General features: G+C 44.6%; 1 protein-coding gene across 1 annotated transcript in view; it reads left to right on the top strand.

The window, feature by feature from the left end:
* IL17REL (interleukin 17 receptor E like) overlaps window positions 1–15,484 on the top strand; it is a 129,274-nt gene that overhangs the window by 49,904 nt on the left and 63,886 nt on the right. Inside the window, exons 4-5 of the mRNA XM_030216484.1 lie at window positions 1,452–1,561; window positions 7,042–7,156. Coding sequence (XP_030072344.1) covers window positions 1,452–1,561; window positions 7,042–7,156 — 225 coding nt within the window. The remainder of the gene's footprint in view (window positions 1–1,451; window positions 1,562–7,041; window positions 7,157–15,484) is intronic.

Here is a 15,484-nt window from a genome sequence, read left to right as displayed (position 1 = left end):
CTGGCACTTAATATCCGGGGCTAATTATATGTGCTCTGGCCACTAGAGGTTGCGTGGTTCCTGGCCAATATTCAGCCGGGGCCCACGTAAGACACTTATGTGTGCCCCAGCTGAATATCATCTGGGACCCACATAACTTTGAAAGTCCATTTTTTACCTATCTGAACCAGTGGCTTGTGGTTGTGTCAGCACATGGGATTGCTGCACACTAAGGCCACCTTTTACCGCCACTGATAAAAGTGGCTTTTTCACAAGAGGCAGTAAATGGCCATAGAGAAACATAGACATATGATGGCAGATAAAGGCCACATGACCCATCCAGTCTGGCCATCCTCTGTAACCCCTAATTCTTCCTGTTCCTAAGCAATCCCACATGCTTATCCCATGCCTTTTTAAATTCTGGAACAGTCCTAGACTCCATTCCACGCCTCCACCACCCTTTCTGTGAAATAGTACTTCCTTAGGTTACTCCTAAGCCTATTCCCTCTTAACTTTGTCGCATGCCCCCTCATTGCAGAGCTCTCCTTCATTTGAAATAGGCTCTCTTCCTGTACATAAATGCCCTTGAGATATTTAAACATTTCTATCATGTCTCCTCTCTCCCTCCACTCTTCCAGCGTATACATGTTGAGGTTCATAAGCCTGTCCCTATAATTTTTACATTCAAGACTGCTTACTAATTTCGTAGCCACCCTCTGGACCGACTCCATCCTGTTTATATCTTTCCATAGGTGTGGACTCCAAATGAGGCCTCACCAGAGACTTATACAACGGCAGTATCACCTCCTTTTTCCTGCTGGTCATGCCTCTCTTTATGCATCCAAACATCCTTCTGGCTTTGGCCATTTACTGCTGGAGCCTTTACCGCCTCCTTACCACCAGGCACACCCCCGGTGCTAGAAAATGAAAGTGTATTTTCTAGCGTCAGAAATGGTATGCTGGCAAGCTGGGACTGCCGCCAAGTTCCTGTGTGAGCCCGGTGGTAGGGCCAATTCAATGCACGCCAAGCCGGCGCTGGCTCTACCGCCCTTTCATAAAAGGACCCCTTAAACTGTATGAAAATTTGCTTGCTTCTCAGGCTCCCAAAATTTAGAAAGAATTGCAGCCATGTTTTAATATTTTGTCTAATAAGAGAAATTTGAAGACAATGCTTTTAAGACGTCTGTTTTGATGCGATTCCCAGTGTATGACTTGGTCACTCTTTTAGTTTTGTAAACCGCTTTGAACTTTACGGTATTAGCGGTGTAGAAATATAATGTAATGTAATGGTAAATTGGCTGGTTTCTAAATCTGTCAGTCTAAAATAATGGCGTACTGGCCCTCTTGTTTTTGATTTGGTTATTATATGGTTTTGAGTCCTGAGTATGAATATTGTGCAAGAATGATTAAGACTGAAATACTTTTGTTTAGATCATTTGAGAATCATATTTTAAGACACATTTTGTCTCCAGAAAATATTAAGGGAGTGGAAATTTGCACCCTGTCATTGGATACGTCACAGACTCAGTGCAAGAGTGTGAGATTGACCAGATCCAAACACAAGAATTCAAAGAAACAAAAGGTAAAGTCTTCACCTGCAACGTCACTAAGTTGAAAGAGAATCCTTTACTTAGACAAAGCATTTCATCTACTTACAAATAAGTTATCTACCTATAAAACAGCTGCCAAGAGTTAAATGAAAATATTACTGAGGGCCTTGTTTACTAAGCAGCACTAAGGGCGTGCTAGCATTTTTAGTATGCGCTAAGCTTTAGTGCACACTAAACGCTAAAGATATCCATGGGAATAAATGGGTGTCTCTAGTGTTTAGCATGCACTAATTTTAGGTGTGCGCTTAAAACGTTAGCGCGTCTTAGTAAACAGGGCCCTTAGGGGGCCTTTTACTAAGCTGCGTAAATGTCTACGTGTGCCAAAATGTAGTTACCACCCGACTACTGTGTGGGTCTTGAGGTAATTTCATTTTTGGCACACGTATGATACGCGTGTCCGAAAAATAATTTTTATTTCCTGGTGCGCATCCCAGTGGCGTAGCTATGTGGGGCCTGGGCCCCTGTAGATTTCGTCCTGGACCCCCTCCCGACGACCCTCTCGACCCCCCCCGTGAACCCTCCCCCGCCTCCGCCTATCTTCGCTTTTACTGGCGGGGGACCCCAATCCCCTCCAGCCGACGTCCTCTTTGTCCTGCAGACAAAAAAGTCTTTGTTCTGTTGCATGCTGACGTCCTGCACGTTGTACGTGCAGGACGTCAGACTCAGAGAACAGAATGAAGACTTTTTTGACTGCAGGATGAAGAGTCGGCTGGTGGAGATTGGAGTCCCCCGCCAGCAAAACCGAAGGTAGGCAACGGTGGGGGAGGGTTCGCGGTGGGAGGGGGGGTCGAGAGGGCGGGAGGTCGTGAAAAGTGGTGGGGGGTCGGCAAGGGGGGGGGTCGGCAATGGCGGGGGGGTTAGCGGCGCCGGGGGGGGGCTAAAATATGCCCCCTCACCTCGGGTTCTGGACCCCCCTTCCAGCGGTCTGGCTACGCCCCTGGCACATCCACTACACGCGCCAAGTGGCGTTTGATGCGCGTAGGTCATTACCGCCCGGTTACCATGTGAGACTTTACCACTAGGTAAATGGCTGGCGGTAAGGTCTCAAACCCAAAATGAACGCGCACCAATTTTGATTTTGCGCATGTCCATTTTTGGCAAAATTTTTTAAAAAAGGCATATTTTGCAGGTGCTCTGAAAAATGGATCTGCGTGCACCCAAAACACATGCCTGCACTACCACAGGCCATTTTTCAGCGCACCTTAGTAAGCGGATCCCTAAATTAAAAGAGAATTCTTTATTTAGACGAAGCATTTCATCTGCTTACAAATAAGTTATCTACCTATAAAACAGCAGCTGCCAAGAGTGAAATGAAAATATACTGAGGGCCCTGTTTATTTATTTGTTGCATTTGTAGCCCACATTTTCCCACCTATTTGCAGGCTCAATGTGGCTTACATTGTTCCGTCATGGCGATCGCCATTTCCGGAGTGAGAGATACAAGTGGTATTACTTTAGAGATCATGATTGCCGTGTAGTAGATTAAACAGACAAGTATAAAGAGTTCATATTCGGAATTAGGGATAGAGTGATATTGTGTTAAAGTTCATTCATGGTAGAGTAGACTTTGGTAGTCAAATATAGAGAGTTGGGTTTTATCTAGTTCAGGCTTTACTAAGCAGCACTAAAGGTGTGCTAGCATTTTTAGTATGCGCTAAACCTTAGTGCGTGCTAAACGCTAAAAACACCCATAGGAATATATGGGTGTCTCTAGCGTTTAACATGCGCTAATTTTAGGTGTGCGCTTAAAACGTTAGCGCGTCTTAGTAAACAGGGCCTTTAGTTTGAATCATCTCCTTGGAAAAAATATCTAATCATGACCTCATACATTTAATTATGAATCTAGTTTTACTTGGGTGTATATACAGCATTTCAAGATTACCATTATATTTCTTGAGGTCGATATTCAAAGTGATTTTAGCGGGCAGGAGCCTCTCCTGCATGCTTAAATCACCTTTTGCTGCCCAACCGCCAATATTCGGCGACACTAAAGTGGGGAGTGCTGCTGACTAATGCGTCTGACCAGCCCCCCAAAAGTGGGCTGCTCAGGGGCGAGCCAAGGGGTGGCGCTGGGGAGGAGCCAGTTCTTATGTGGGTGCCAGCAATATTCAGCCAAGGCCCGCATAAGGTAAGTGAGTGAAGTTAGGACAGCTCAAAAGCTGTCCTATATTCACCCACTTATCTTTATTCAGGCCCCATCTGAATATCGGGCTGGGGCATATTTCATCAACTTCCATTTAACAAGACATTTACGAGGGTATTTCAGAAAAAAGACAGCTCGAATTTGTAACACAGCAGGTTTAAGTAATAGAATTTTTTTTTCCTTTTCTGTGTCTCTTTAGTCAGGTCAGGAAACATTCTGACCTGACAACACAGAAAAGGACTATCTCTCTTTGTAAAAAAATATACGTAGAAGCCATTCATGATCTGACGATAAAGCCAATGAAACTATCAATGTGGCCTTAGCTACCATTTCAGTGTCTGAAGTCTCCAATATTTGTAAAACATTAAGAAGATCAGCCTCAGCATCTGGGACTTGCCCGGACAGGATTGCACAGGAGACATTTTAGTAATAGGTAAATAGTATATACGAGTCAATGGAGGTATTATTATAATGTCCTGTGGAAGCAAAAGAACTTCTCTCAAATAACGGTGAATCATTTCTCTTGCTGAAGCCAGAGGCAACTTAGGAAAGTTTGTCAATCTAAGGTTAGTAACCATATTTTCCAAGAATTCAGTTCTGTTTTTTCATAAAGAATTTTCCTTCACCAAAGTAGAAGTTAGCAACTGTGAGCTTTTAAGTTGCTCTCCATGATTTTCCAAAGTTTGTACGGACTGTTTTACTGTTACGGGGCAATTCTACAACTGGGCACCTTCAATGAGGTGCCCTAAGACTGCACAGTAGAAGCCCTTGTATAAGTTAAAGTATCATCGTAAAATAATGCTTAGGTGCGTTGTTGATGCTTTCGTGAGTAACTTACCTACATAACTACTTGTATTCTAGGCATATATGTGCACAAGGGATGCTTAAAAGGGCAATTCTATAACAGGGCACTCAAATTTACACACCACACGTGCGCATAAATGTACAGAATATTTATTTATTTACTTAAAAATGTTCTATTCCACTCATCCAACTGTTCATACACAATTAAGGATAACAACATAAAATACCACATAAAACATAACTTAAAACAACATGAGAGATGTATCCAGATTCCACAATCAGAGTTCTTCCAGGCTAAATTAAATAGGCCCCTACACGTATAAATGGCTGCAATGCGACTAAGTGCTATTCTGACAGGGCTCATGTAAGTGGCATAGGGCTCCTCTTACTAAGCGGCAGTAAGCCCAACGCGGGCTTACCGCTTGCTATACACCCCTAGCGCCCCTTACTGTACACCACCTTGAGTGAATTCCTTCAAAAAGGTGGTAAATAAATCCTAATAAATAAATAATAAATATATGGTGCTCAAAATTGTGTGTGCAAATTTGGGCATGTGGCCAATTTGTGCATGTAATTTAATTAACTAATGAGCCAATTTGCACCAATAATTGAGTACCAATAATCAGTTATTGGGACTAATTGGCAACAGTTTGAATTTAAGTGTGCATCTTTCTAGTTGGTATTCTACAAAAATGCATATGTAAGTTTTTATGTGCAGATCCAAAAAGGGGATGGGATGGGCATGGGTGGGTCAGGGATGTTTGTAGAACTTGTGTGCACTGTTATAGAATATGGCGGATCTGCGCCTAATTTAGGTGTGAGGATTTACATCAGGTTTCAGTTGGTGTAAATCCTTGCACCCAAAATCGGGCATTAATCCCAAGTGCTAAGTGCTATTCTATAAATGACACCTAACTCGGAGCGCAGTTTATAGAATAGCGCCTAGTGTGCATTTTTTTGGTACCCAAATTTGGGCGTCAAAATTTAGGGGTCCTTTAACTAAGCTGCTGTGGAGAGAGGAGTGGCCTAATGGTTAATGCAGCAGGCTTTGATCCTGGCAACCTGGGTTCAATTCCCACTGCAGCTCCTTCAGGGCAGCTGAGAGGTGGGAGGTGGGGGCAAAATTCCCCAGGCCTGGCCTCCAAGGGGGGCCCGACACCGGGTCCCGGGGGTCTGTCTCTCTCCTGCTTCTATTGGGAACTGGTCCTGGTACATTGGAGCAGGTGAGAGACAGGCTGCAGTGCCGGGCCTCCCTTGGAGGCTGGGAAGGAGCAGATGCAGTGACGTTGGGGACGGGGATGGGATCTCTCGTGGCAGCAGCAGTGGCTGCACTCCAGGTTAGGCACGGTGGCTGTATCCTAACTGTGGGTAGGTGAGGAGCCCGTCGGCTGTGTCCTGATGGGGGGGGGGGGGGTCCATTGGCTGCATCCTGATCGGGGGGGGGGGGGGGGCGTCAGCTGTGCCCTGATGGGGGGGGGGGGCCTGGTGGCTGCGTCCTGAGTGTGGGGGAGGGCCCAGTGGTAGCCTTGTCCTGGGCCCGGCTCTGTCTCTCAGCGGCCCTGAGCTCCTTGTGACCTTGGGCAAGTCACTTAACTCTCCATTGCCTCAGGTACAAAAACTTAGATTGTGAGCCCTCTAGGAACAGAGAAAGGACCTGTATATAATGTGTACAGCACTGCATACACCTAATAGCGCTATAGAAATGATTAATAGTAGTAGTAACATGTGCTTACTGCACATTAAAATCACTATCGTGGGCTGCGCTCAGGTTTGGCATCTATGTGCACTTCCTACACACTAAAAAATAAAAACTATTTTTTAGCACTGGGGTGTGTTTGGGGGTGGACAATAGGTGCGCTCACGCACAGCTGCATCACTACGCGCTAGCCAATTAGCATGTAGCTAGCGAGGGAGCCCTTACTGCCTAGAAAATAGGTGTCAGGAAGGGCTCCTGTGCTAATGGCTATGTGCCAATTGGGAGTCACCCTTTTTCTGTCTTAACCCTAATTATTTATTTATTTAGATTTTGCTCACACCTTTTTCAGTAGTAGCTCAAGGTGAGTTACATTCAGGTACATTGGATATTTCTCTGTCCCAGGAGGGCTCACAATCTAAGCTTGTACCTGAGGCAATAGAGGGTTAAGCAGGGGTGTGCTGGTAAATTGTTAACAGGGGGCTCTCTCTCGCCAGCAAAGTAAAAGAGAATTCAGGAGGGGCCCAAGCCCACATTTTGGGATCCATTTGTTAAAGTAGCCATGGAGAACCGGCTCCCAAAATTCTTAAAAACTTAACAAGCGGCTCTCGAGAGCCTGCTCCAGCACACCACTGGGGTTAAGTGACTTGCCCAAGACCACAAGGAGCAACAGCAGGATTTGAACCAGCCACCTCTGGATTACAAGACAGGTGCTGTAACCACTAGGCCACTCCTCCACACCTTAAGCATGGGTTGGGAATCTTAAACAAGCATTATTACAATCTCATATTGTTCCTTTATTTTGTCAACAGGTAGAAGTTCAATATAACTGCTTTGAGGTCACTGTAGGCCAACATGTCCTTGTAACCTTGAGGACAATACGAAATTATTGCAATGTCAAGTTAGAACAGCAGTATTATGTTCCAGGTAAGAAATAAACCTTCACTCTGATCTCAGTAAATAGTGATTGACTTCTTGTGAAGTCGCTGTACTAAATGGCACTAATATTCACAATAGTCTTGCGAGACTGGGAGAATGGGCGTGCAAGTGGCAGATGAAGTTCAATGTTGACAAGTGCAAAGTGATGCATGTGGGTAAGAGGAACCCGAATTATAGCTACGTCTTGCAAGGTTCTGCGTTAGGAGTTACGGATCAAGAAAGGGATCTGGGTGTCGTCGTCGATGATACGCTGAAACCTTCTGCTCAGTGTGCTGCTGCGGCTAGGAAAGCGAATAGAATGTTGGGTGTTAGGAAGGGTATGGAGTCCAGGTGTGCGGATGTTATAATGCCGTTGTATCGCTCCATGGTGCGACCGCACCTGGAGTATTGTGTTCAGTACTGGTCTCCTTATCTCAAAAAAGATATAGTAGAATTGGAAAAGGTACAGCGAAGGGCGACGAAAATGATAGTGGGGATGGGACGACTTTCCTATGAAGAGAGGCTGAGAAGGCTAGGGCTTTTCAGCTTGGAGAAGAGACGGCTGAGGGGAGATATGATAGAAGTGTATAAAATAATGAGTGGAATGGATCGGGTGGATGTGAAGCGACTGTTCACGCTATCCAAAAATACTAGGACTAGAGGGCATGAGTTGAAGCTACAGTGTGGTAAATTTAAAACGAATCGGAGAAAATTTTTCTTCACCCAACGTGTAATTAGATTCTGGAATTCGTTGCCGGAGAACGTGGTACGGGCGGTTAGCTTGACTGAGTTTAAAAAGGGGTTAGATAGATTCCTAAAGGACAAGTCCATAGACCGCTATTAAATGGACTTGGAAAAATTCCGCATTTTTAGGTATAACTTGTCTGGAATGTTTTTACGTTTGGGGAGCGTGCCAGGTGCCCTTGACCTGGATTGGCCACTGTCGGCGACAGGATGCTGGGCTAGATGGACCTTTGGTCTTTCCCAGTATGGCACTACTTATGTACTTATGTACTTATGTAATCTGTGATATCAGCACTTTTAATGCATGTTATTTACCTATTGTGAAAATCAGTGCAAAATCAATGAAAATAAGGTGATAAGCTGCACAATTATGTTTATAAACTCATTATCGATCAAGTCAATGGAGAAGAATATAAATACACAGTATGCAACAATGCTTCACAAGGTATATGGAGATTACTCCGAAATTAGCAGGAGTTGAAATATCTCTCAAAGAGGAAATTAAGTTACATACTACCCCGTTTTTGAAAAATTTACATTTTCTTCCCTGTAAAGCCAGGGTCGAATTCAAACTTTTGACTCTGGCCTTTAAAATTCTCTATAGTTTGGCCCCTGGTTACCTACAAGATATTGCCCAATTATATCAACTGACAGGGGTTCTTAGATCTTTAAATGATATTAGAACAATAATCTCTGCTCAGTCAGTATGTCGTTTGAACAAGACATTTAGGAGGGGATTAATCAAGGTGAGGTCGAAGTTCACCTTTCACTGCACCTTGATTTCCTGTGGGATTCAGCAACCTGCGGGATCCTGGGACCGCAGATTGCTGAATCCTGCCTTCGAGGGATAATGCTGCTTGTGAGCTACTTTGTAAGCAGCATTATTCCTGCTTCCCATGACCAGCGGATTGCTGTGGCCCAACTCCTGGCCTTGCAAACCTGGTCCCTCCCCAACTCCCCTGGCAGCATGCAGACCCCCTCCCAGCAGCTGGAAAATAAATAAATATATACCAGAGCATATTTTACAGGTAGCTGTACATATAGGTGGAGTCTGGGCAGAGCATGGGTGGGACTCATGCTTAGGAACAAATTCTATGAATGGGGCTGAAAAACCGGTACTAAGCAGTATTCTATAAATGACTCTTAAAGTCAGGCGCCTTTTAAAGCATAGCACTTAGTGTGCGAGGACTTGCACCAACCAAACCCTGGTATAAATCCATGCACCTAAATTAGGCGCGGTTCCCCCTTATTCTATAACAGCATGCATAAATTGCAGAAATACTTCTGATCTGCCCCTTTTTTGGAGCTGCGTGTATAATTTACTTGTACATCCTGGTGCATAAATATGCACACATACATTTTTATTAATCCCAATTAGCACTGATAATTGATTATTAGGGCCCAATTATCGACGCTAATTGGCTTGTTATTCAATTAAATTATATGCGCAAATTGGGCGCGAACCCAAATTTGCACATGCAATTTTGAGCGCCATATGTAGAATTTGGGGGTTAGTGTGTACCATAGAAGTTAAAGATTTCTTGCTGAATTTCAAATTAGTACAAGAGAAGTTGTACCAATGATAGTCTAATATTCTGACATGCTTGTTTGCTGATAATAGCGAGCCTGGAACACTGAAGCCTCTGCTTCTGTATATATATATATATATATGCAGATAGTACTTCTAAGGCTAGATCTTCACTACATATTTTTGTTTGAGATTTTATTTATTTATTTTTGTTACATTTGTACCTCGTGCTTTCCCACTCATAGCAAGTTCAATGCGGCTTACATATTATATACAGGTACTTATTTGTACCTGGAGCAATGGAGGGTTAAGTGACTTGCCCAGAGTCACAAGGAGCTGTCTGTGCCTGCAGTGGGAATTGAACCCATTTCCCCAGGACCAAAGTCCACCATGCTAACCACTAGGCCACTCCTCCACTCCTTAAAGATGACTTTGACAAATTCAGATTTTAAGACAGTGTTGCAAGCTTTGATTTTAGTCTGTTTGGATTCTTGTAATTTCTTAGTTTTGTGAATATCTCAGACTGTCATTATAGTGTGTCAAGCTGTACCAAATTTGGCAGATAGATTACTAATAGGGGCTACAAGTTATGAAGTATTACTACAATACTTTATTCTTAACATTAAAATGAAATTACTAATTCTTTGCTTGATCTATAGGATTTTGGGGTCCTTTCACTAAGGTGCGGTAAGCACTGATGCTTGCTTACCAGTGGCGTAGCTACGTGGGGCCACGGAGGCCTGGGCCCTCATAGATTTGGCCCTGGACCCCCCTGCTGATGACCCTCTCAACCCCCTTTCCCGCCGCCAACCTGCCGTCGCCTACCTTTGCTGGCGGGGGACCCCCGCCAGCCGAGGTCCTCTTGTTCCAGCGCAAGGCTTTGTTCAGTTTCTAAGTCTGATGCCCTGCACGTACAATGTGCAGGGATAGTGGTATTGAATAAGCATATATATTTCTTTTCACCGTAGCCGGTGTTTAATAAAACACTGGCCATGGTGGCTGAATATTGACCAGAGTAACTTTAATCTTGTTTTACTGGAAGTACCATCATTTTCCCCCAGGGGCATAGCCAGACAGCCAATTTTGGGTGGGCCTGAGTCCAAGGTGGGTAGGCATGGAATTCATACCCTCCCCCCATCCCCCTGTCCCTAGCCCCCCTCTGCTCTTCATCCCTCCCTCCACCTGCAAGCCCACAATATTAAATACCTGAGCAGAAGGGGATCTACAAACCCTGCCAGCTGAAGATTTCCTCCTGCTCAGACAGTCAGCACTCTTCCAAACAAGCCAGCAGCACTTTCCTTGAGCTGATGCCACGGCCAGCAGGCTGAGCATGCATGAAAACTAAACATGTGAAGAGGGGCTGGTGTTGGTTTCAGTTCGAGGCAAGTGCTGCCAGCTGCCGTTTGAGCACTGGCTGCCTGAGAAGGAGGAAATCTTCAACTGACGGGGTTTGAGGACATCTACAAGCCGTAGCAAGAGTGCACAATTTTGGGTGGGTCAGAGTCCAAATAGGGTGGGCCCTGGCCCACCCATGGCTACGCCACTGTTTTTTTTTTTTTTTGTAAAATTTTTATTAATGCTTCAAAAATTACAAAGTCATATAGAACAATTCTCCTTCAGAATACAAAAATAAAGGAAAAGAAAACAGTAACATTCAGGCTTTGTTAACAGTCATTTTCCCCCTCCCCTTTTATTCTTCCCTCCCCCCCTAATGCTCCCCCCCCACCCTACCCACCCCGGTCTCCTTCTCCATTTCCATCCTAAGTCCTTATTTCCCGTTCTCCTTCTTCCTTTTTCAATATCCCTTCCAGTTGTGACCATTCTTCTGCACCAGGCTTATATTTTCCCTTACGTTTATCTGTCAATTTCTCCATTCCCATCAGGAGATATAATTTATCTGTCCAATCTTGTTTCGTAGGGCCTGATCTTTGCTTCCATTTCAATGCTATTGTTGTTTTAGCTGCTGCCAAGCTCATACGCTTTATTCTAGTTTGCCATACCTTCCCTCCCGTATTCCCGTAACCCAACAGACAACCTTTAGGCTCACAGGGAAACTGTACTCCTATCGCTTGTGTGATGAGTCCCGTAACCATCTCCCAGAAATCCTGAATTATCAAGCATTCCCACCATATATGAAAATATGTCCCTTTCTCCTTTTCACACCTCCAACATATATCTGAGGCGGTGGGGTACATCATTTTTTTCCTATCTGGTGTATAGTACCAGCGACTCATAATTTTATATGCATTCTCCTTGACCAGCACACATATAGATGCCTTTTTAATCTCCACACACATCTTTTTCCATTCTTTCCAGCTAAATTCCTGTGTGAGATCTTGTTCCCAAGCTTTCATATATGGTAGCTTTTCAAAGTCAGTACCTCTAATATGCTCATACAATTTAGAAATCCCTTTCCCTCCCCCACTTATGATCCCCCACAAGTTTTCGAATTGTTCATTCTCCAACCAATTCCCTTTATGCCATTTTGCTGTCACAATATAATTTTTGACTTGGAGGTAAGCATAGTAATCTCTTCAAAGGTTTTAAGGGTACCCTCTGACGTGAACTCCCGGAATCTAATTAAACCTCTGTCGAACCATGAAGTCATGATCTTATTCTCTTGTCCCCCCGGAAAGCCCAGTTCTTGGGTAAGCCAAGCATAAGAAGATCTACTTTGTACTCCCCTTAGTCTCTGTTTGAGTCTACCCCAAAGTGTAAACAGATGTGAAATGAAAGGGTTTAAAGTCAATGTTTTATAGGATGAGTCTGGGAAAGAACCCCAAAGTAGTGCATCCAGTCTTCCTGCTTGTACAAAGATCTGTTCCAACCGTGTCACCGGCGATAGATCTATTCTGCTCCATACTCCAATTTGTCTCAATTGTGCTGCCCAATAATACCAAGTAATGTTAGGGATTCCCCTCCCTCCTAGTTCTACCGCTCTCCACATTATTTTCCTTGACAGTCTAGCCGGGTGCCCTCCCCATATGAATCCCCCTATCTCGGCCTGTATTCTCTGCAATTCTCCTTTAGGTACCGCGATGGGTAACGTTTGGAATAAAAATAGCCTGGGGAGTATATTCATCTTGACCGCCGCTATGCGGCCCCACCACGAGAGCCAGCCCTCCTTCCATTTTATTAAGTCTCTCTGGATGGCCGAAATAAGTGGCGTATAATTCAGTTGGTATAAGTTAGTGAGATCTCGTGATATGTGTATGTCCAAGTAGCGAAAACTTTCACCCGTCCAGCGAAAGCCGAATTTCCTCCCTAACTGTTCTATTTCCTGATCCATTACCGTGACCCCCATAAGTTCAGATTTATCAAAGTTTACCCGAAATCCTGAGAGCTTCCCAAATGAGTTCAATTCTTTTATAAGCACCGGTAGAGTGTCTATGGGGGATCCGATAAAGAATAGGATATCATGTGCAAATAATGCTATTTTGTGATCCATCCCCCCTATTCGAACCCCTTTTATTTCCTTCAGTAACCTTATTCACTGAGCCAGAGGCTCAATGGAGATGGCAAACAACAATGGAGACAAGGGACACCCCTGTCTGGTCCCCCGTTGTATAGTAAATGGGCTCGACCATCCCTCATTAACTTTAATCCTTGCCATCGGGTGTTCATACAGCCTTTTCACCCAGTCTACGAAATAGTTTCCCATCCCCATTTCTAGCATCACTTCCCACAAATACAGCCACTCCACCCTATCAAACGCTTTTTCTGCGTCTACTGTAAGTAACGTCATGGAATCTCCCCTCCTCTGTGCACCCCACATCAAATTTAAGGTTCTTCTAATGTTGTCTGCTACCTGCCTGTGCTTAATGAAGCCAGATTGATCTTCATGTATAAGTGATGGTAGGATTCCCTTCAGTCTGTCAGCCATTACTTTAGCTAGGATCTTAATATCTGTGTTCAACAGGGAGATCGGTCTATATGACCACATAATGTGGGGTCCCTCCCAGGTTTCAGCAAGACCGATATCCCTGCTTCTTGCATACTTATCGGAAATCCCTTCCCCAGAAAACAGGCATTACCCACCCTTACTAGGAGAGGTCCCAATTCTTGTTGAAAAATTTTGTAATATTTGGTGGTGAACCCGTCCAACCCCGGGGATTTCCGTCCCTTTAAGCCTCTGATAACCCCCAACACTTCTTTCAGCGTGATTTCGGCCTCAAGTTCCCCTCTCTGTTGAGCCGTCACCCTCTGTAGACCTAGTCCCTTTATATAGTCCCTGATGCCCTCTACAGTGGCCTTGGATTCTTTTTTGTATAAGGCTGTATAAAACTTTGTGAACTGATCTCTAATCTCCTCATCAGTATGGAATATCATATCTGCTTGCCCTTTAACTTTAGTGATTGTGCTCTGAACCCTTCTGTCCCGCCATCCTTTAGCTAGTAATTTCCCCGCTTTATTACTGAACTCAAAAAACCTCTGCTGCATTAATTGTCTATGGAATTCTATGGTTTTCATCTGGATCAGCTGTAGTTCCGCTCTCCATTTTTTCAACTCTTCTACATGTTGGAGTCCCCCTCCCTGTTGATGTAATGCTTCCAGTCTCGCTAACTGCTTCCGGACTTCTAGCTCCCGCTCTACCCTCAGCTTCTTTTTATATGCCCCTTTCTTAATTAATACCCCTCTTACTACCGCTTTAAGGGCATCCCAGACTATCCCCTCCGACACCTCCCCATTATCATTTATTTCCAAATATTCCTTTATGGTTCTTTTGATTTCCTGACAATCTGTCTCTCCGTCTAACAGGGATTCATTTAATCTCCAGGTTCTTCCTGTTGCTTGCTTGCCCCACCCTTCTAGGGTAACCCAAATGGTTGCATGGTCAGAGGCATGGATGCTCTCGATCTCTGCGTCCATTGTGTCCCCCCAAACCCTCCGGCTGCCCCAGATGGTGTCGATTCTAGCATATGTCCCCTGTACATGTGCGTAATGTGTGTATTGTCGCTGTCCTGGATGCTTCAGGCGCCATATGTCTACAAGATCTAACTCCCGCATCAGCCTGAGAAATTGATGACCATTATATCTTCCTCCCCCTTTCCGCCCGTCCGAATGATCAAGGATTCCTGCTGGGTGGTTAAAATCCCCTCCCATCATCACTACTCCCCCCACAAAGGAAAGCAATCCTGCCCTGATAGCTTCAAAATACCTCCCCTGTCCCTTGTTTGGTGCATACAGGTTTATTAGGGTAATATCGCGATTATTTACCTTCCCCTTCACGGCAAGGCAACGACCCTCCTTGTCATGGTATATAGACTCTTTTACAAACTGCAGATGTTCTTTCACATAAATCACAAGTCCTCCTGTCTTATTTCCCCTAGAATCAGCCAGTGCAAATCCCTCCCCCAATCCTTTATTCATAATTAGTGGTTCATCGCTCTTCCTAATATGTGTTTCCTGTAGCATTATGATATCACATTTCAATCTACGCAATTCTCTAAAGATTATACTTCTTTTACCCGGATTATTTAATCCATTAACATTCCAGGACCCAATACGTAACCTCCCACCCCCTTCTCACTCTTATCCCCCCCTGTTCCTCCCCCCCTCCCTCTCCCAATCCCCCCTATCCGCTGGCAACCTCCAGTGTGTGCCAGTATTCCCCTCTAGGAAGCACCCCCTCCTTAGAGCATGGCTACCCGATCAAACATCCAGCCATACATCCCCTTCCCCTTCTTGTGTACAACCTCTATAAATAATTCCCCCCATCTCAATATCTATATTTAACCCCACAACATCTTAAATTGTATTCATCCGCTCTCTATAGCGGATAACTCACTCAATGTCCACATTCAGTCTATTTTATCTTCATGTGCCATCTGCCTTCTCCATTGCTGCCCTCTCAGCCTGTGCGGAAAGACGATTTTTCTTTCCCTCAACCAACTTCCAGCCCGTCTGTTCCTTTCTCTCGGATCTGCGCTGAGAATGTTGTGTGGGTTCTTCCCCTCTCGGAACATCTGTGCATCCCATCTCTTTCAGTGTTTTCCACGCTCCCTGTGGCGACTGAAGGCTCCCTGTGGTGACTGATATTTCCCACCGTTACTTGTAATCCAAAC

This window comes from Microcaecilia unicolor, chromosome 10, assembly GCF_901765095.1.
Source record: "Microcaecilia unicolor chromosome 10, aMicUni1.1, whole genome shotgun sequence".
In the NCBI taxonomy this organism is placed as follows: Eukaryota; Metazoa; Chordata; class Amphibia; order Gymnophiona; family Siphonopidae; genus Microcaecilia; species Microcaecilia unicolor.
Note: the sequence above shows the minus strand (reverse complement) of the source record. Positions and strands in the feature narration are given on the sequence as shown.